Source organism: Triplophysa dalaica, chromosome 5, assembly GCF_015846415.1.
Source record: "Triplophysa dalaica isolate WHDGS20190420 chromosome 5, ASM1584641v1, whole genome shotgun sequence".
Classification (NCBI taxonomy): domain Eukaryota; kingdom Metazoa; phylum Chordata; class Actinopteri; order Cypriniformes; family Nemacheilidae; genus Triplophysa; species Triplophysa dalaica.
In genome coordinates, this window is record NC_079546.1 from 21,715,798 (window position 1) to 21,737,206 (window position 21,409).

General features: G+C 36.9%; 2 protein-coding genes and 1 long non-coding RNA gene across 4 annotated transcripts; 2 read left to right on the plus strand and 1 right to left on the minus strand.

Annotated features, from left to right (window-relative positions):
• Positions 1-4,411: 4,411 nt before the first annotated feature.
• LOC130421362 (uncharacterized) lies at positions 4,412-9,072 on the plus strand. The gene is made up of 4 exons (XR_008906784.1): positions 4,412-4,530; positions 6,142-6,223; positions 6,653-8,183; positions 8,820-9,072. It is a non-coding gene; the product is annotated as an uncharacterized LOC130421362 (long non-coding RNA).
• A 2,918-nt stretch (positions 9,073-11,990) lies between these two features.
• On the minus strand, positions 11,991-13,890 carry LOC130421322 (uncharacterized). 2 transcript variants are annotated; one of them, XM_056749145.1, is made up of 5 exons: positions 13,801-13,890; positions 13,091-13,308; positions 12,728-12,859; positions 12,363-12,530; positions 11,991-12,273 (listed from the first exon to the last, which is right to left on the minus strand). In XM_056749145.1, the coding sequence occupies exons 2-5, from the start codon at positions 13,280-13,282 to the stop codon at positions 12,040-12,042; spliced, it is 726 nt and encodes a 241-aa protein (XP_056605123.1). In that variant the 5' UTR covers positions 13,283-13,308; positions 13,801-13,890; the 3' UTR covers positions 11,991-12,039. The 2 variants fall into 2 exon arrangements, with proteins under 2 accessions (XP_056605123.1, XP_056605122.1); XM_056749144.1 differs by having other exon boundaries at positions 13,785-13,879.
• Positions 13,891-15,892: 2,002 nt separating this feature from the next.
• On the plus strand, positions 15,893-18,744 carry LOC130421302 (E3 ubiquitin-protein ligase RBBP6-like). The gene is made up of 10 exons (XM_056749113.1): positions 15,893-16,306; positions 16,664-16,763; positions 16,847-16,883; positions 17,259-17,300; positions 17,392-17,480; positions 17,554-17,650; positions 17,734-17,873; positions 17,952-18,127; positions 18,202-18,305; positions 18,395-18,744. Exons 1-10 carry the CDS (start codon positions 16,147-16,149, stop codon positions 18,641-18,643), a joined length of 1,194 nt encoding a protein of 397 aa, XP_056605091.1. The 5' UTR covers positions 15,893-16,146; the 3' UTR covers positions 18,644-18,744.
• The last annotated feature ends 2,665 nt before the right edge of the window (positions 18,745-21,409 follow it).

Below are 21,409 nucleotides of genomic sequence, written 5' to 3' on the forward strand. Positions count from 1 at the left end.
AGAGTTCAGAGTTTAGCTGACAGTAAATTAACCTGCTTTCTGGAATACACACCAGCACTGGGAAGCATAGATCCACTAATTAAGTGTAAAAAAACAATTCAATTGATTTTTTCTCATGTTTTATGTCATTCTACATATGTAAACTGGAGCAGACAGGTTTGTGTCTATTAATGATGTTTGATGTCTTGTCTTGATGCTCAGAGTCACTGCAGACACTACACAGATCTGACCACCGTTCACACTCAAGCTGAGAATGACCTGCTGCTGACCATGATGTGAGGATTTTCAAGAGCATGGATTGGTCTGTTCAGAGACTGATGGAAGTGTTCAGATGGAACAAACGTCCTCATGTCCTCCATTAACTGTCTGTCTAGTATACGTGACATAACTGGTCAGAAGCGAGCGTGTGGTGCTGTAGGTCCTGATGCTGTGATAGATGATCAACATGCTCAACAGCCCTTCATTCATCTGCAAACAGAGTGAGTGAAATCTATAAATCTCAAATGATCGTGATATTGCGCACAGCTGAACAGTTTCAGATCTCCTCCTTTCAATAATGTGTAATTTATGTCATTGATATATGAGATAGCACCTGTCAACTTCCAAATCCTTTACGAGTGGCAAGAATGACGTATACTTCCAAAAACCAGCAGCACTCTGACAATCAAAAGTGTGTCCGTCTGCTCAGACCCTGACGTGACGCCTGTAGCACTTTTCCACATCAGAGACCGTTATTATAAATATGAACGTTGACGTGTATTTTTGCATACACACATTTTATAAATGAGACCCCCGGTGATATAAATCTGACACCATAAGTGAGCACCTTGAAGTTGAAAAGTCTTCAAATTGATGTTGAACAAAACTTATTTACAAAGAATTGTACTTTTTCATTTTAAGATTTTTTGGCAATCCATGAGCCTCAATGTATATTTGATAAAATCACTTTGAAATTACATAAATAATTTTGAGTGTGTTGTGTTAATAATGTGAAAATACTGTGTGATACTAGAGCGTGAGTTTAATGTTGATGTCCAAAAGTGTTCTTATCCCATATACTATTGCAAGTATTGAAAGAGAAATGACTTGATCACAGAAAAAGACTAAAGATCCCAACTCAAGCAAACACTGATCACAATTATTTTATTAAATATCAAAAATGTCATTAACATTGACAGAACAACTTTTTCTGCTCTCTGGGTAACCTTTCATTTTTAGATCTAGCTTTGTACACCGTATTCTCTTCAGCGGATACATTCTGTGTAACTGTTTTAATAGTCAAAAGGACATCAGGATGTTGAGGTCAAGTAGACGTCAAATGTTTGACATCAGTCTGATATACAGTCAAGGTGCCGCTGGGAAGCATTAACTGTATAACATCCAACATAGTAACCATTTATTTATTTATTTACTATTAAAGATGAAATATGCCTCATAATTTATATTTTTACAACAGAGTCAAAAATCTGATTGTGAGATTGGAGATGAAATCTGATGTAAATGATCCAGTGATGATGCAGTGATGGAGAACATCTTACAGTGTGTGAGTATTCAACTGTATTCTAGAGAACTTTTGTGTCTTTATTTTTAGAAGCTTTATAGACACAATGATCGCTGTTTTCAACACTTCTCTTATTTACATGTATTCATCTGGAGGACAGTAAATACATTTTAATAGTGAATTCATCCTCTGGTTCTGACTCATGTTCATATAATAACTCAACATCATCAGTATTCAGTAATACAGGTTTGTGTTGTTCAGATAAAGCTGAAACTGAAGGATCATGGGATAGAGAAGATCACAACAGTGACATGGAGACTGCAGCCTGATGAAAATGTTTTCACACCAAAACTTGATTGTGAAGAAAAGAACTGAAGTTTCATTTTTAATATTTAACAGAAGCACATCGGTGACCTGGGATAAATCGTGACATATAATTTTAACGCTTTAAATTTCACTGATACTTTAAACTTTTATTCTAAAATCTGGGAAAAAAACAGTTATATAACAGTTAAATGATGATGTTGTGATTATGTGCTGTTGTGGGTTGTGAAGTGTGAATTCGGCATCTACTGCTACATGAATGAATCATAAACTGGGTTAATAATTCATTAAAACTTTAACTTTCTTTTATAAATCTTATAATGTACATTTACTGATGTGTGTATTATAGTTTTATTTATTCTGCTTGATTGTTGTTATTTTAGTGTCATGATTTCATTCTGTTGAGTCAATTTTCATAGACCTGTGAACTAAATCTTTTGAAATCATTTGTATTCTTTCTCTGATCATTTGTTGTTAATTAACAATCGTTTTATTGAGGTGTAAAATAACATGCTGTCGCCATCTAGTGGTTAAAATGTTTTCCTCTCAATGTTAATATTGGCGTAAACATTTATTGAATTAATGACATTGGCAATACTCAACTAAAGGAAACATTGCTCACTATAATGGTGACTTTAAATTAAACATTTTAATCATATAGTTAAATTATTTAGGTTATTTGTTTACTATAAAGTCTTTAAATTAATTATTTAATTAAATATATAAATATTTTAAATATATGGACAATTTTTATACTATAATATTTAAAATATATACTCATTATGTCTATCTTTGTTACATTAACTGTAGATGTGTTGAGATGTTTGTCTGTTATTTTAACGTGTCTGTCTGTATTTGATCACATTGGTCATTTTGAAGGCAGTATTAAACCTCTTTTTTGTTCCTTCTCTGTATGTTCCTTAAATAATATACTTTTTATTTTTTAAACTGACTTTGCCTTGTATCAGCTTTATTAGCAACAGTTGCTGGTGTAGTCATATTAATGGAAACTACTACATTGGTCATACTTTGGAAAGAAATTGTGTTATGCTTTTCAGTACACTACACAATGTATGATAATTCATTTGCAGCAGAGGATGAAGTTCTGCTGGGACAGAGGTGTAAAATGTTAGGCCCATATATAAATACATAATAATGTCTTAACATTTCTTATGGGGTTCTTCATTTAAGATAAAAAGTCAAACTAAGAAATCTGTTTCTATGACACTACACCAATTTGATCAATCAAATTGATCAATCATCAGACATGTTAGGATTCAATAACATGTGGACAAAAACATCAAGTAATAAACAAACAGACAACAAACAAACATTCCAAAGCTGACCAAAAATACATCGAATAAATCAAATCTGCACTTGAGTTTGTTTGTCAAAGGAAATTTAAGTTTTGTTTAATTATGTGTGTTTGTGTTTTATTTGTGAGTGGTTTTGTTCAGTGAGGTGTAAAGCTCTCTGCAGGCGTCTTCAGGTTCAGTTTTTCCTCCTCTGATGACGGCATAAGTCACATCACCAGCAGACTGAACCTGAATGAACATTACAGAAACCATCACACATGTTTAAACACACAGATTTATTAAAGCAAGATTATACAAATACATTTTTATGAGACTGTATATCATGAAGATATTACAGTGCATTAAATCATGTATGTAGTTGGAGAGTTTAGAATGGAGGGCGGATGTAAATGTTTGTAGTTTCTAACATTTCGACTTTATTCTCGAAATCTTTTTTTTTTTCGTGGCACTAATATGCCGTCGTATTAAATAGTTCAGCGGGACACATAATGTTTTTAAGGCATATATAGTACGCATGGCCAGTCAGTCAACACGTGATGTCACACCATTCTTATACTGTGACAGTGTGACTCACTGTTAAATGTTTCTGTTAATTTACACCCAAATTCCAACATGATTAACCTGTTATTGTTAATAACTGCGCCTTACTGTTAATTTTAGGAAATATATGTTAAATAACACCTCATTTTTGTTATTTAACACTTCATTGTTAAATAACACCTCATTTTTGTTATTTAACCGCAAAATCGAAAATTCAAGCAAAGATGTCTGATATGTAGGCTATGTTTGGAGATAAATGCTTTTATCCTTATTGTAAAAAAAAGTTATTATTTTTCAGTGGAGAAGTTAGCAATTTAGTTTTTTTTTAGGTTGCTAAACAACGACGGATTCACAGACAGAAATAATAAAGTTTGCGGTGTTTTCTGTGCATGCGCAAATGTGTTTGTTATCGTGATTGTAATAGCCTTTAATTCCTTTATTAATACCCCACACTCCGGATTTTACGCGAGACGGCCTATATATTTAGTTGAGGAACTGCGCTCCCAATGTGTGTGTGTGTCTATGTGTGTATGTTCTTTCTGAACACGGTGTAAATATCCGTATGACACGCATCTGAAATAACACGTTCATACAGTAGTTTTTGCATTCTGGGAACCCACATAGCAAAAGACTCCGGGGCGGATCCGCCTTCAAGTCACCTGGTCCGCTGTTCTCTCAGAATCAATTCAGTCATACGCACAGAACAGGCCCCGCCTCCGCACAACACACTGTCACGGACGCTGAGCGAACTCTCTGACCGAACGCGCGCTTTTCAAACGGTCGCAGTCACTATCATCTCCTCACACACTGGAAACGGTGGAGCCGGCTGGTCGGTGAAGACGGAACACGGTAAGAATAATTAAATTTGCTTTATTTGTACGGTTACGTCAGCCAGTAACATTACCGTTGATTTCTCTGTTTGATGTTTTTAATTCTGAAGTGATTTTGGCAAGACAAGTTTCAGCGCATTGTCATTCATTTAACTTTTTGATTAAAAGCTTTTTAAACGGAATGTCTTTATCTTTCTGGGAGGGGGTGATTTAATCGATTTTTTAATCCCATCCTGAGACCATATTTTCACCCATTTCCATACAAGCAGGCGAGATTAATTGATAGGCCAAACTTTAACGTTTAACGTTACATGTTTTTTATCCACTGAACTTCTGGTATAGTTTGAGTCTTTTGTTCATATTTTGACATATATTGTGCAGCTCCCTATGTAATGTTGTTTCAGATAATGAATTCATTATATTAAGATACTGTGTGGCCTTGTTTTTATATCCGGATGTGGATCAAAATCGAGGCTATTTTGTCAATAACGGTACACACTACAGTTTTTAACATGTGGGTCATTATCACTATAGAGTGCCTTTGAGACTTCACAATTTTCAAAATATTAATCTTAAATTTTCCATTTAAGTTCATGTCTGTTGTATTAAGTAGACCTTTGGCTGTTAGAAATGTATGTTGGTCAAAGCTCAAACCCATTACGTTAATGCACTTTTCCACCATATCAAGGAAGGCTTGGTGACCGGCTGTGCATTTGTGGCTAAAGTTAGCATTTAATGAACACACAGTGTGCAGCTAGCAAAGGGGTTCACTGTTAAAGATGACTGTATACTGTTTAAGAAACATATTTTCAATTACTGAAAAGTTTTTGTAAATTAAAATGTCACCAAGACATGTGAAGCCTGACAACATTTAACTACAAACACATTATGTTGAAAACTATAAAAAGTAAATATGAGTGCTGATTGCAGATACTAACTGTATGTGCAGAAGATGTTTTGACCTCCACTGAGGAAAGTCAGAATGGGGGGATGTCACTGAGTACATCACACTATTTCTTAAAGGGGCGTGTACCCCAAAAGGACAGGGTAGACCGCAAATACAGGGACGCATGCAAATGCTGAATATTACTATGAAAATAGAATATAGATTATCCAAATGATTTGTTTTATTAAATACATTGCTGAGGACAATAGGAACTATCAAAAAAGATTTTAATTTTGTGCAATGTATCCGCTTTTTAAACTCACTGAAGGTAGCTAAGCAGTGTGAGGGACATGCCAAAATCACATGGTTATAAAATGATAAAACACATATTAAGAATCTTCTTATAGGAGTTGTAAGTGTGTAAATATTAGTACATTTATAGTAAAACCTCAAAATGTCACTATTTTGCATTACATGATGGCTCAGTGTTTCTGATAAGGACACCAAATGGCACTTTATATAGTGATAATGGCCCATGTAATAATATTTAATATCATACGATTCATATCAATAATTTAAGATTAAAAGTTTAAAACCTACTTTATAGTTATATAAAAAAATAATTTTAAAAACCCACTTGCATTAGTAAACTTTAGTTCTGGTATTCTAATTATTTCATGTCATATTAATAGAATAAATCAACTATAATATACTGTGTGTGTGTGTGTGTGTGTTCTGTTGCAGTTTACAGCTCGTTCTAGTGCAACTGGTCTGTTTTGGAGTTCATCATCTTCATCTTCTCAATTTATCTTTTACAACCAAACTGGTAAAGTAAGATTTTATACTGTTTTAAACATTATTTAGCCAGCTATTTTGTCGAATATGACATAACGCTTATTGCTCCCTAACTCTTTGTAAGTCGCTTTGGTAAAAAGCGTCTGCTAAATGACTAAATTTAAATGAATACTGGGCGTGTTTACATGCACATTCTTAAGCTGGTTGTTTAATAAGCAGACAACCAAAGGCTATAGATCTAGAAAGATGATTTACTACTATTTCTATGAATGGGAGAAACTGTGACAATATGGCAGAACAAGTCCCATAAAAGAGCCAATTGCTGCTTGTTTAAGTAACAAGCTATATAGAAGCTTGTTCTCTGTATACATGACATCCCTACGCTCTGTCATCCGGAAACATGGCTTTTCCTATCACTGCTATGCGGATGATACACAACTCTACCTTTCTTTTTGCCCAGACGATCCGACGGTTTCTGCACGCATCTCAGCCTGCCTAGCCGACATCTCGCTCTGGATGAATGACCATCACCTGCAGCTGAACCTTTCAAAAACAGAACTGCTTGTAATCCCAGCCGATACAAAGACTCATCACAACCTCTCCATTCATCTGGGCTCATCAACCATCTCATCTTCCAGAAATGCAAGAAACCTGGGAGTGGTGATCGATTATCAGAACAACTTCACGGATCAAGCTGCCAGCACTGCCCGGTCCTGTAAATTCATCCTCTACAATATCAGGAAAATTAGACCCTTCCTATCAGAGCATGCTAGGCAAGTCCTAGTACAGGCTCTGGTCCTGTCCAGACTGGACTACTGCAATGCGCTACTGGGTGGACTTCCAGCTTGCACAACCAAACCTCTACAGATGATCCAGAATGCTGCGGCAAGAATTATCTTTAATGAACCGAAGAGAGCACATGTCACTCCTCTGTATATTGGCTCCCTATAGTTGCTCGCATCAAATTCAAGACTCTGCTCCTGGCCTACAAGACCACCACTGGTTCGGCACCACCTTATCTTCACTCGCTACTGCAGACATACAGTATGTACCTGCCAGATCCCTATGCTCTGCAAACGAACGGTGCCTTGTGGTGCCATCCCAAAAAGGTACAAAATCTCTCTTGTGCATCTTCCCTGGATCTGTTCCACCTATGTGGAATGATCTATCCGCTGCTACAAGATCTGCAGATTCTGTAGCCATCTTTAAGAAACGTCTGAAAACACATCTCTTCCGTCAACATCTGACTGATCTGTTCTGACTCTAAAAACCCTCAAGTTGTTACAAACCTGTATGAAATTCTTTGTTCTGTTTAACACAAAATAATATATTTTGAAGAGTGTGAAAAGTTCTGGGGCACCATTGACTTCCATAGTATTTTTTACCTACTATGGAAGTCAATGGTGCCCCAAAGCAAACTGGTGTAACGGTCACCAGGTCACTCAACTTCAGCCCTACACTTCCAATAATCCTCTGGGCCTACCCTCGGCACACATTCTTCCATACATTCTACATATTGAATCGGCCCAATAAAACTCACAGTCGATAGTCGGCTTGGTATGTCCCGGGTTTAAGATTCCACTATCAGATGGTCCCATTAAGCACTTGGGGCAAATCTTAACAGATATATTATTAGTTTTAGTTTTCCCAAAACTGTCAATATCTTGCTGTTATACACACAAAATATTAAATATGTAGCACAAGGGTTAAACAGGTTACTTGGTCATCGAAGTCTTAAGACTAAATATTTTTTATAACACAACATTTATTTTGTAAATTATTTTACCAGTGTTAATTATAAGAAATGACAGGATTTTTTTTTACATTTCAGATTTCCTCCCTGGCAACTATTGGGGGCCATGACACAAAACGTGTCACATGGAACATCCTTTCACACATGTTCCATGATGATGTTGGGAGGAGGATCAACTGGAAGGGCATGAATGGTAAAAAATCTTAAAATCAGATGGAGTCTAGGAAGTTCCTCCTGTGTAAGTAAATGTAATGAAATTTGCCTGGTTTAAAAATATAAGCACAAAACATTTTTGGGTTAAAAATGTATCTAACGATACATCATGTATCATTCTTGCGAAGTTTGTTTTTGTCTAATCCTGAATCAATCAAATACACCTAGGGTTTACATTCAGACTATTTTTGACAGTCAACCGCTGTTGAGTAGCCCAGTACCTGAATGACTCGTCATAGACAAAGAGAAGTGTCAGATATCACACTTTTGTTTTAAAAACATTGGTTGTGTGTATCCTTACAGGAAAACACCACCGTTTTTACATATGCCATTATGCTCTTACCTCAACCTAAAAGAGTTGATACATATCTGTCCCGTCTCAGTGGGTGCACTTAATCGCTGCAGGGTGCCACTATGTTAGCGTTTAGCTTAGAACCATTCGTTCAATTCATTCATTAGGATCCAAACAGGGATGATTTAAGAAGCCACCAAACACTTCATAGCGATTAAGTGCACTCACTGAGATGGGACAGATACATATCAACTTGTCTAGCTTGAGGTAAGACATATGTTAAACGGTGGTGTTTTCTTTAAAAAAAAATGGTAGCGCCTTTGTGATTTCATGAACTGGTCTAATAATAATTCTGCTGGTGTATTACAGGTGCTGTGAGAAAGAGCCATGTCTCCCGTGCCGCCACTGATGATGACACCACAATACATGTGATACGGTGGTTCAACCTAGCAGCAGACCCAGTGTCAGGACCCAAAAGTTGTGTTTTACTGTTTAACTTTAACTTGTGTGTTCAGTGTTCGTTTACCAGTTAAGATAAAGACAAGTTTACTACTTTAAAAAGTATTTTTTTAAGTTTATATTGATCAATCTTTTAAAAACCCAGTTTACACAAAAAAAATATTTAATTAAATGATTCTTGAGCTACATTAAAAAAAGTGTTATTTTCCTTAAATAAATAAAAATATTTGTACAATTTATGGTTGCATTTCATTTTCTGTAATACAATTGTATACATAAATACAGTCTGTAATGACCTATTTTTAAAGTTGAATTGTTACTGGCTTAAACGGGTGAGTTTACTATGCGTTTTGAATGATTTCCTCATGTGTTATTAATATTAAAAATGGAAGGCATATTAAAAATGAAAGAGCAATCCATTCTATCCAATGTTGGTCGATAAGATTTGAAATATTTCTTTAGCTAGTTTTGGCCAGAAAACTTTTAAATGAGGGATCTGAAGGTATCTAGAGAGAATGACTAGATCCGTGGCGGATCAGCTGCTTTATAAACGGGTCCTGAACGGATCCGTGGCGGATCAGCAGCTTTATAAACGGGTCCTGAACGGGTCTGGTCCGGATCAGCCATCCTTATCTGTTCTGGATCCGATGCGCTGTGCAAGTGGACTCCATTCCGGATCCGTTTTCCACATCCGTTCCGGAGCCTGTGGTAGTTCCGGGGCGGATCCGTTCCGGAGTCAATTTGCTATCTGGGAAGGAGCGTAACGTTGAAGGCGGCATTTGAACCTGCATCGAACACGGAGATCCATGTCGGAAGATCGCGGTGATTTCATCGACCAAAATATCAATAATCTGGTGAGATTACAGAGTTTCTTCAAAGTCATGCACAGTTTTAACATCTATCAGTGATGTTGATGTATACTAACGTTAAACGCCACGGACTTACACCACATGAAGTAAGATGAGCTGTTATAATTATAGCTGTTTGGGCTACCAGACATGCTGGTGTGACTTTTATGTGCAGGTTTTAGCCTATCAATGAGGTAAATCCAGATTATCATTGAGTTGTAGATAAATGTTTACATTTTTTTATATATATTTTTTTTCATTACAGATGCAGATGCAGGGTAACGTTACCATCCATTATCACACTGCTGTTCAAGATAATATCCCAGGGTGTATGTCTCAGAAACAGGTGAAAATTTGAATGGTTTCTTACTTGCTTTAATCTAGCAATTTACTGCTTATCTATTAATAAATCTAATTGGCTTGCATTATGGTTTCTTGTCAATTTTGTGGACAACAGCCAGTCCACCTTTGTGACAGGGCTGGGGCTCAAGCATGGTTTCCACAGGTCTGGTGACGGGATTTAGCAATTAACTTTGATTTAGAAAGTTTTAGTGCAACTTAAAATATTAGTGCATGTTGAGGGTAGTTCATGTACATTTGTTGTGCTGCTAGTCTGTGTGAATTACTAGATTTTTAACCAGTGTATAATTTTTCAGACGCTTTGTGGGTATAAACCCAGAAAAAGGGACAAAGGCTGCAAAGGGGAAAAAAAGAAGAACTGTCAATTCACACGTCACCAGCCTCTTGCGCAAGTAAATGGACTTTCAGTGGGATTTCATTTGAAAATGGTGAGTAGGATGTATACATTACACATATGTTCAAACAGCAATGACTAAGGGGGCTGGGGAAATTCATTCTCATCTGCCTTTCAAAGTGAGAATGCTGAACTTCTCTTCTGTGCTCTTTTGCCATTCTTTTTTTTGTTCTTTCAATGAATTGTGCTCATCACACTTTCTATTATTTTATGTTATTCTGTCCGTTTTAAGCTCTGTTTCTAAAATTAGCTTTTGTTAGGTCAAGCCATGTGATGTAATTTTGGATTGAAATTTGAAATTATGGAAATCATATCTCTCCCTCTCTCTCTCTCTCTCTCTCTCTCTTTCTCTGTCATATACAGACCCAAGACTTTGCAAAGGATCCTCATTGTGTGCTTTGAGTAAATGGTTTGTGGTCTAAGCAGTGACAGTGTTTTTATTGTTCATTGCTCTTTATTGATGAAGAGTTCCATTAAGTGTCATCTATTGGTTTGAATGTATTCATACATGTTGAATTTTAGTGGTTTAGGTAACACTGCATATGAAGTTCAGTATTTTGTTATAATGAAAAATGTATTTGGGTTTAAAAATGTATTGTTACTTTTTAAACCATGAACATGAGAAAACGAAATTTGTTTGTGATTAATCTGAGCCTATGTGTAACATTTTTATGTGACCAGGAGTCACAGTGTATATCCTTTGAGTCTTTTTAAATGAATTTTAGCAGTTCAAGGAACATTAAATGTTGAGGTTTTGGGCCCTATCTTGCACCAACGCAGCGCAAAGCCAAACGCAAGTGTCTTTGCTAGTTTAAGACAGACGCAGTTGTTATTTTCCGTCCAGTGACCACAGATGTCAGCAATGAACATGATATACAGTATATTTTTGTGATTGGTCTGATCCATGTGTGCCTACATTTGTAAGTATTTATCTTTCAGTGTTTGTATTACAATAAAAAAAAGTTAATTTCAACACGGAACTATTAGTTTTCTTTCACTTAAGTGTTACCTGAAGGATTATGCCTTTTGTATTAACTCTAGCTAGAATATGTCTATAACAATCAGTACACGTTACTATGCTAACCCTAATTAACAATATTTAATGGAAACAAAATAAATGGTGATTTAACAGGAAAATAATGGTAACACTGCTGCCAGTTGTTTCCTGTTTTTTCTGTGATTCACAGTAAATTCCTGTAGAAAAACATTACGGGGAATGCACTGTAACTGTTCAAATAGCAGGAAAATAATGGTAACCCTGCTGCCAGTAATTTCCTGTTATTTAACAGGGAAATAATTAACAGTGCTGATATATCAGCTCAATGTAAATTTATTGTATGTTATTATATATACATAATCTCAAGCATCAAATTCAATACCTACGTACTCAATAGGGGCACTCACAATTAACCAAACCCTTTTTCTTAGATAAGTGAAGATTATAGAATGGTGGTAAAGTTCAAATTTTGTAATATTTTGGAATCCCCCATTTACATTCTGTGAGGTTCATATTTGGTGACATATAAAATTAAAATATGGCTAATGCTAGGGTCAAGCTATTCAAAAATGTTTTTGAATAAGTAGAATAAAACAGGAGAATTATCACTACTGTGGCATAGACTTGCCGTTCTCCTTGGCTCATGTTGACAAACATTAGGGGCATTTCATGACGACAGGAGGCTCCAAACACTCCTGTAACATCAAGTTTCTTAGCTTGTTGCGGTGACCTCAGCACGTTGCCAGCCTTGAAGTTACTGCAGTCCTAAAGATTAAAGGACCGAGATTTATTGGAGGAATAATGGTCTTTTTTAAATCTAATATTTCACGGCGTATTCTACAACTATGTCTTACCTCGTGAGGCTTTGAGCTGTCAAGATGTGATAGCAGGTATTCCTCTACATCCTTTTCACTAACAAACATGCGGGTTCCATGTAATGGCTCAACCGCACTTGTCCCTGAGCTTTGCTTTCTCACAAGGCCAAAGTTGGCATCCAATGTCACTATCACATCTCCATCCGCCTGGAAGACAAACACTTACAGTAATCCTGGTTTTGTATATGCAACAGGTTGATACACTTATACTATTACTATTCTATTATAATTCTTTATACAAAAAATTAAGAAATTTTTCAATTTTTATCAATTCAATGCCATAAGGTAATGGAGAATGCATTTATGGTTAATCAAACAAGTACCACGCTGGAACTAGAACCAACCTTTGGACATGCTGGACATGTGGTCCCATCACCTAATTGTGGGCAAACATCTACCAAACTTATTTTTCGGAAGTGGTGATGCCTAAAATGAGATATGGATTCTCCCACCAGGGCTCTGTAAAGTGCGTTAACCTACGGTATAAGCAGGAGTCAGTGAAAACATTACTGTATCCCACACTCACATCTGTAGACTGTGGTTCACTGAGAAGTTGTTATTTTATAGCAAAATAGCAAGAATATGTTTGCAAGCAACTGTAAATCCAAGATGGTTTGTCTATATGGACTCATCAATATTCTATGAAAGTAACAGAAATGTTCACATTATAGACAGGACTTCAAACTGACCTCTGGAAACTGGCTTACCTCTGCAAGTGTAAGGTTATTTTTCCAGCGCAGGGTGTTGCAAAAACCCTCAACAGAAACCTGACACTCCAGTGACAGACAAACAAAAAGCTCTAGCAGAGGGATGGAGAAGGCTGTCTGATGCTTGTCGGCTGTTGCTGGCCAGAGCCCATACCTTAGCAGAGTGCACGTTTCTGGTTCACACGCACACATATTGACTGTGACGGTGCAGAGCCGTCCTGCAAAATAAAAAAAAACATAAGCAAGTACTACTATAGAGACCTTATCAGTATAGACTAAATCCCTTGAGTGTGTCACTAATAACTTAATAACGCAATAAGCCTGTGAAGCAGTGCATTAAAGTGAGTTTTATAACAGCTAAGGGCGTTGTGGCACGATGCTAAACGAAGTCATTAAAACCCCCTTTGCTGTTATAAAACACACTGTTACCCCCTGCTTTTAATAAAATAAAGTAAACGAAGTGTTATTAAGGCTATGTAATTCAGTCAGCTTGTATAAATCGGGGTACTTTATAACGTTTTAGAATTTGGCTCAGCCAATAAGAATCAAGGACCAGAACTGACCATTTTATAAATATTGTTACTATAATTATTAGATATTTTGACAAATTTTGATGAAATCCTTACTTCACATTTAAACGGATTTGATTCCTTTACCTTTTAAGAAAATTAAATGAATTTGTAAAATGACAAACCTGTGCTGACAATGACCTTCATGTCCTTTGTGTAGAATGCATGGGTGCCATGGCCTTCAGGTAAATATAGGAATAACCTCAGGGTGGATGGCTCATAGTAAGCATTCTGTAAGAAAGAATTATAGCTCTAACAAAGTTTTTAAAACAATAAACTTGAGACACGAACAGCTACATAGTTCAAAAACAATTTGAAGAAATTAATGAATAACTGTGAGTTTATTGTCTGTGTGTATGACTGCATGCTATTATTCTTACGTTCCACTTATCAGGAAGGTGCAGTGAATTTCTGTGAGTCCTTTTCAGACAAGCCTCACAAACACTGCAGTGGTGCTGCATTTGACACACCTATAATCTCCATGTTCTTGGCAGACAACACACTGGGTAGTGATTGGTGCTGAACCTTCAAATGACACCTTAAGCATGTCATCCTTAACTGCATCCCAGGCATGAAGCTCTCTCTTCTTTGCCTTACTGTACGCAGTCTCAGAACATGAGCTGCAGCTCGGTACCACATCATCAGGTTCAGCCTGTTGAGGTGTAATAGACTTGTGAGGGTCTGAAGGGGGGGTCAGTTTGCAGTTGGGCTCGGGGAGACCTTGATATAGGTAAGAAACCTTTGCAGGGCCAGTGATAGACCTCCTCAGCACCTTAATCTTAACGCTCCTGAAGCGTACGCCCTTAACTGCTTTTCCCATATCTAAAATCAGAATTTTTGGCAATTATTAGTTAAGGCAAGCAGCAACCCATACTTCTCATCACAGCCTAAAAGACATAAACACATCAGTGAACATGGGATGCAGATGAGGTATATGTATTTGGTGACACTATTAGATAGACAGACAGATATACACATTTAAACACATATAACTTTATTTGCTATAAAAGTACGTCTTGGGTTTGAATACTTCACGCAATACGAGTATAATATAACGTTAGCTTCAGTGAAGCGTTAACGAGTAGATAACTTAACGTTATAAAATGCAATAAACTGTCTTACAGCATGAAACAGTTACAGAGTAATATTGCGTTAAACTAAACTTCAGACAGCAAACGTTAATGCTAACATAAAGCATGTAACTATAACGCAGTCTACTATGAAATCTAAATCGTTATGTCATGTCAACACTCATGTCACGCCAATTAAAAGACATTTTCTGCATTTATTTACTTATTGGCAAATAAGTTAGTTTAAATCCCCAGTTTATCATTTAAATGGTCTTACCTGAAAGTAAGTGAAATATGATGCGGGAGTGAAAATATCAAGCGGGAAAAAGCGTAACGTCACCACGTTATCTTGTAGACGTTCGATCAGCTGAGCTGGATTCCTCTGGGACTGGATCTGGAGTCTTCTCTTGTATTTGAAATGGTGGTTAACCATTAGGATGGATGATAACAGCCTTCTGAGTCTACCAGTAGCCGCAGCAGCCCCATCTGGCCCATATGAATCAGCTGATAACCACTGACAACGCCCATTCAATCCACTGATAACATTCGAAGCGGGTGATTTTCCCCTGTACGAGCATTTTGGCGCGCGCGCTCATTTAGCAGCCGCTTATAGAGCGCAGTTTAATTGAACACTGCGCGTGCCCGCTGTTGATAACTGAGGTAAAATAAAAAAGATTAAAAAACATTTTTAATTGATCTTTAGATACAGTGCAAATTAATTATATTCATTACCAATGTTGGGTATGTTTCCTCAAAATGTAATAATTACTATTTACATCGGGCTACATAAAGTACACTCTGCTTTATACAAAAAACTCATTAACCTAGTCCACAATGACAATATAAATCTTTTTTTAATAAATTAAACATTACATGTAACAAACTGTGACCATTAGTAACCCTTATTTATTTCAGTAAAATAACCGAATAAAAGGAAATATTGAATAAAAATATTAAGTCAATTTAACAAATGCAAGTACATTACAAATGACTAATAAATGAAAAGTAATCCCCTCTGTTACATTTTATTACAGTAATTAGACTCTGTAATCATAGACACCAAACACTAATGTTAACACACTTCAATAAAACTTTATTTTTTTGTTTAGTTGTGCTTGATGTGCATCTTAAACATTGACGTCATCAAGATCGCTTTTAATTGATGCGCTTGATCGGTTTCCATAGTAACAAGCAAAGTTTTGTTTAGTGTTGCTATTTGATCGCTGTTCACGAGAGCACCTTTCTACATCCTCGTTGTCGTCTGATTTTAACTTCTTATATTCATATTTGTGTTATTAATATCTATTATTGTTGTGATTAATTACTTGCTGACCATTATCTGTTCATTTCTATTGCATTTCTGCCAATTTATTACATTCATTGCATCTGTTTGTGTGCAGGGGCATCAGAACGCAACATGCCGTGTGTTCATTATAAGTTTGTCAGTAAACTTACACACGACACTGTGATCTTTGAGGGACTTCACATCACTCTCGGAGATTTGAAACGACAAATCATGAGACGAGAGAAACTGAAGCGATGTGACCTGCGCATCTCCACCGAGCAAACTGATGAAGGTAAGTTCAGCTATTTTACATGTAAACTTTGACTTATTTACACTCTTTAACGGGTATAAAGTATTAAATGTGATTATGGAAAAATAGTCACGGAGGGTAGATGTCACAGGCTTTATCCTTTTATCACTATTTTGATATATGATTAAATGAACATTAAGAAAAACGCTGCAGGTCACCTCCGTTTGGTACACTCACTAGTATGTATTGTATTGTATTATATTGTATGTTTATTATAAACTAAGGTTGTAAATAGTATAAATATATTATATATTGATATGTACTGTGGTCGGTATACAGTATCCTGGTATTATTTTAGTTGGTGTGGACAGACTGTAAATAAGTGTGTGTTTCCCACAGAATACACTGATGATGCAGACATCATCCCCAGTAACACTATGGTGACCGTCAGAAGAATCCCTGGAACTGGGGTGAAATCCACATATAACAGACCTGCAAAGTAAGTCACTTGATGATGTTATGAATATGAATCTTTTAATGAATATCAATCAGTCATTAAGTCTTAGTTGTTTTGATTTGCAGTAACTGGTCTAAACCATCAAGTGGATCTTCAAAAGCAGTATGTAAACAAAAGTGTTGACTTGATTGTTTATATTGTGCTGTATGATCTCTTTAAGCTGGTCAGAGTTGACCATGAAGAAGCCTTGAACAATAGGCCTGAGTTTATTTTTACTGTAAAATTCAATAAGTCAAAATTCATTGTTTAAGTAATTCATGTCATCTTGTTTTATATTTTCTGTCATTAACTTATTTCAATATAAATATGTTTGTGGTTTAGCTAATATACGTGCGTTTAAAACTCTCTACTAAAGTATTGCTGTAAAATGTCATTTGGTGGGTTTCTGTTTACATTGTGTTAAGTGTCTTTAGTTTGTATCTCTGGGTGTGATGGGGTTCTGAATGGTAATAAATCTCTTTGGTCTTCTTTCAACAGCAAGTGAATGGTTCTTTAATGTCACTTGAGCAGCTTTTCAAGGTACTGAAATCCACTAAACGATATGAAAACTATGTAAACTGTATGTTTGTGTAGAAAAAGGCGTATAAATCATTTATTTGTAAATGAACAGACTGAGAATCTGGCTGAGGCAAAGGCATCAGAGGAGGACAAAATTAAAGCTGTCATGTTCCAGTCCAGCCGCTGTTACTATTCTACCAAGTGAGTATAATAACGTTTACATTGTGACCTGAATTTTCAAGTGCTCTCCATCATGACTCTCATCACTTACCAGTGAAGCACTCAAGCTGGTTGGAGGCCTTCCACCAAACTATGTGTGCTATAAATGTGGCGTACCTGGGCATCACATCAAAAACTGCCCAAAGACACGGGTAACACATATCTAAACTGTGGACAGGATTTGTGTGCACGTTTTGCAGTGAATGTAAATGCAACCTTGCTTGTGCCGTCACAGGATCCAGCATTTATTGGGAGCAAGCGCATACGGAGAAGCGCAGGAATTCCTGTCAGCTTCTTAATGGAGGTGGATGACCACAACATGAAGGGAGTGATGCTGAGCAGCAGTGGAAAGCATGTCATTCCCATTATCAACGCGTAAGTTTACAACTGTAGAGACCTCACCACTGACACACATTTGCATTCGGTTGATAATTGTGCGCTTGTTCTGTTTAGTGAGGCTTATGCAACTCAAAAGAAAGAAGATCCGCCCTTCTTAACCAGGAGTGAGTCCTCCACATCCACCCCAGATGAAGATCCGGTGCCCGATGCTCTGCTGTGTCAGATCTGCAAAGATCTCATGACTGACGCTGTGATGACGCCCTGTTGCAGCAACAGCTTCTGCGATGAGTGTGAGTCTCTACACAAGCAAATATAACTCAGTTTTGTTTGACCTTTGAGAACATATGTGATTGTTTGGTCGCAGGTATTCGAACGTGTCTGCTGGATTCAGATGAACATGTTTGTCCCAGCTGCACAAAGTGTCATGTGTCTCCTGATGATTTGAATGTAAACATGTTCTTACGGCAGGTAAGATTGTGAAACTGTACATCAGGCTTTTGTCAAGCATCAAACTCTGTCTTCTTTTCAAACCGTTTTTTTGGTTCTTGCTCACACAGGAAGTGAACTGTTTTAAGAACAGAGCCGAGGGGTCTGGTTTCTCACACACTCGAAAACCCCTGAACTCTTATACGGCGTGTTCCTCCACAAGCCAAAGTCTCAGCCATCGGTCCAGCTCAGTCGTTTCTGAACCCCACGATTCCCGCACCAACTCATCCTCCGGTAAGAGGCGACGGGGTTTGCGTGATGATGGCAGTGAAGACAATGACTCCGGACCTCTGCTCAAGAAATCCAAGAATGCTTTCTGATGAAGAACATCCAGGGAGATTCATCATTATGTATATATTATGTATATAGTTACAATAGATATCATAGACATATAGAATTAATAAATAAATTTTACATTTTATTCAGGTTTGAAAAGTGTTTTTGAAGCCGCACACGCACACGCACACACACACACACACACACACACACGCACACACACACACACTTATATATATTGATGATTGATGAGTAAAATCTCTAAACTGCTTCTGTATTTTATGAGACAGAAACAGAAAGTAAATGGAGATCTGAATACTGTCTATCTGAAGTTCATATAACAGGTGATCACTGTGCCTTATGAACATTAATGTTTCGTATTATACTTGGTGTATCATATCACAATATAAACATGTAAAAATAAAAATAAATTATACTTATTTTTAAGAAATCAGTTTGGACAGTAATGCACACCCTTATTATATATAAAAAGATATAGAAATGCATTATTATATTTTTTTGTCAACTAAACATTATTATTATTCAACAAGCAAATGTGATGTTACAGGGTGAAACACCTTTGCGGTTGTTCAAAATACTACTTCAACATGATTTTTATTTAATTCATAGAGTGAAGAAGCAGTGTTTCATTTCAGTTTATTTTTATAAAATGCGACTGGACTGTTTAAATAACCCACTGTACCTGATAATAAGATTTTGTCAACTCCTACTTTTGCGTAAATAGTTTCTCATTCTTACTTTCTCTTGAAGTGGAAGTGAAACACACCTACAGTATCCCTATACCCCTGTACACCAGCATAGACAGTGTCACGCCCTGGTGCTGGGACCTCTGTTCACCACCTGAGGGCGCCATTACACTATGTTCTGTCTGTATTTTGTTAGGACATGGATAAATGTCAAGCTTCATACTTCACGGCCGCTCCTCGACAGCTCCTGATAGAGTTATATGAAGAGGTGAAATTAACCATAAGAAAAAATGCAATACCAATGCCATAATTCAAGAAAGCCTGGCAGACAATAGCGGACCAACTTAATGCGCAAGAAGTCAAAGGATATGAAGTCAGTGATGTGGTGCTAATAGAAAATATGTGAAACAGGACCCAGATATTAAACATCTCCTAAGAAGCCTGTAACAATGTGAGTATTTGCCAAAGTAAATCTACATTTTGCACAAATCCTGCTGTGCTAATTGACATTTCTTAACAGACTTCACAAACTGTCAGAACATTGTATATAAAGCACCTGGATAGACAGATAGAGATTGCAGACGATAAAATCACACTCAAAAAGAGAAAGCTACAAGAAATGGAGCTGGATCTTGAGATTTATTGCCAGACACTCCAGAAACTGGACCTGGAAATCCATAAACTTCAAAGAGAAGTGAGTATTTCAGTGCACACAGTAACTGCAATACAGTGTTTTAATCTTTGTTGCTTTTGCTCTCTTTTTCCAGGATCCAAGCAACTCAAACAACACGGCAGAGTTAAACACTCATGATGTCCAAGGTGCGTACAGTACACATAAAATGTGTGGCTTACCTTGTGAAAGTCTCTCGTAAATTGGACAAGCCTGAAAGACTCTGGAGTCATGCACTGAGCCAGGCCACTTTGCCTCTAAATTGCTGACAAGGCAGTCAACATCACAGTTCATCTGAAATGTTAAATTGTAACCTATTCATTAAGGTCATTAAATGCACAGAATTAATTTATGTAGGTCATAATAACCACAAATCACTCTTAACTGAACATTGATGCTGTATAACGTAATCTCCATCATGTTCTCCTGATGGGCGTTTGATCCTTATGTGTGTGCAATCCACTGCACCAATGATGATAGGGAAAGCTGTAACGAAACAAAGTGAGTATTGATCTGTGACTGAGCAAATAAGAAACTAATGGTTGCACATTAAATTGAGGTTACCTGCAATCTTGTAAAACTCCTCCTTGATGTTGAGGGGTCTGCTGTGGCCAGGGAAGGTGATAAATATGTTGCAGAATGACTTCAGCGCCAGACAAACGCATCTTATTGTGAGGCAAATTGTTCCTTTATTGAGGTTCTCTGCCTCTCCTACAGACTAAAGGAAGCTCCCATTTGCAAACCATCTTAATTTAACACAGAACATCTGTGGTACAGTGAGATTATGGCTTCGTGCTGTCTGGTGCTACATTTTTGGACCCAGCAGCCTACATAAATATCTTAGTCCATCACCTGAGAAACTGTATCTCTCAATGAGATAGTCATCTCCAAAGGCCAATGGGTATGACCTGTCCCGGAAGGATTAGTGCTTCCTCATGCAGTACATCCTCCAAAAAGTGCAAGTCATCATGAAGAGGGAACAGGTGAAAGGGAGTTGGAGTTATATATTCTATATTATCCTTGTCACATATTTCATAAAAAACACCTTTGCAACTTCATCAGCTGTGTTTTGTAATCTCGATTACTTCAATAAAACACATATTTAGGAAACCTATGATAGCATCATTAGCATAGCAATATAACACTTGGTCTGCAGAGAATGAATCATCATAGTAACATGTCCGGGTAAAGTTTGAGCGGCTTTCATGTAACCAATTTGATGCTAAATTCAGCCAGAATAACCACCATATCCCATCATAAACCCTTTTCTGGTTTTGTACATTATACCTCTGAACACAAGGGCTATATATACACAGATGAAGGGACAAACAGGTAATGAGACACAGGTGAAACTAATACATGATAACAAGACAAAGCATGATGGGAACTGGAGTCCTAACAAAATACAGACAGAACACAGAGTGTAATGGCGC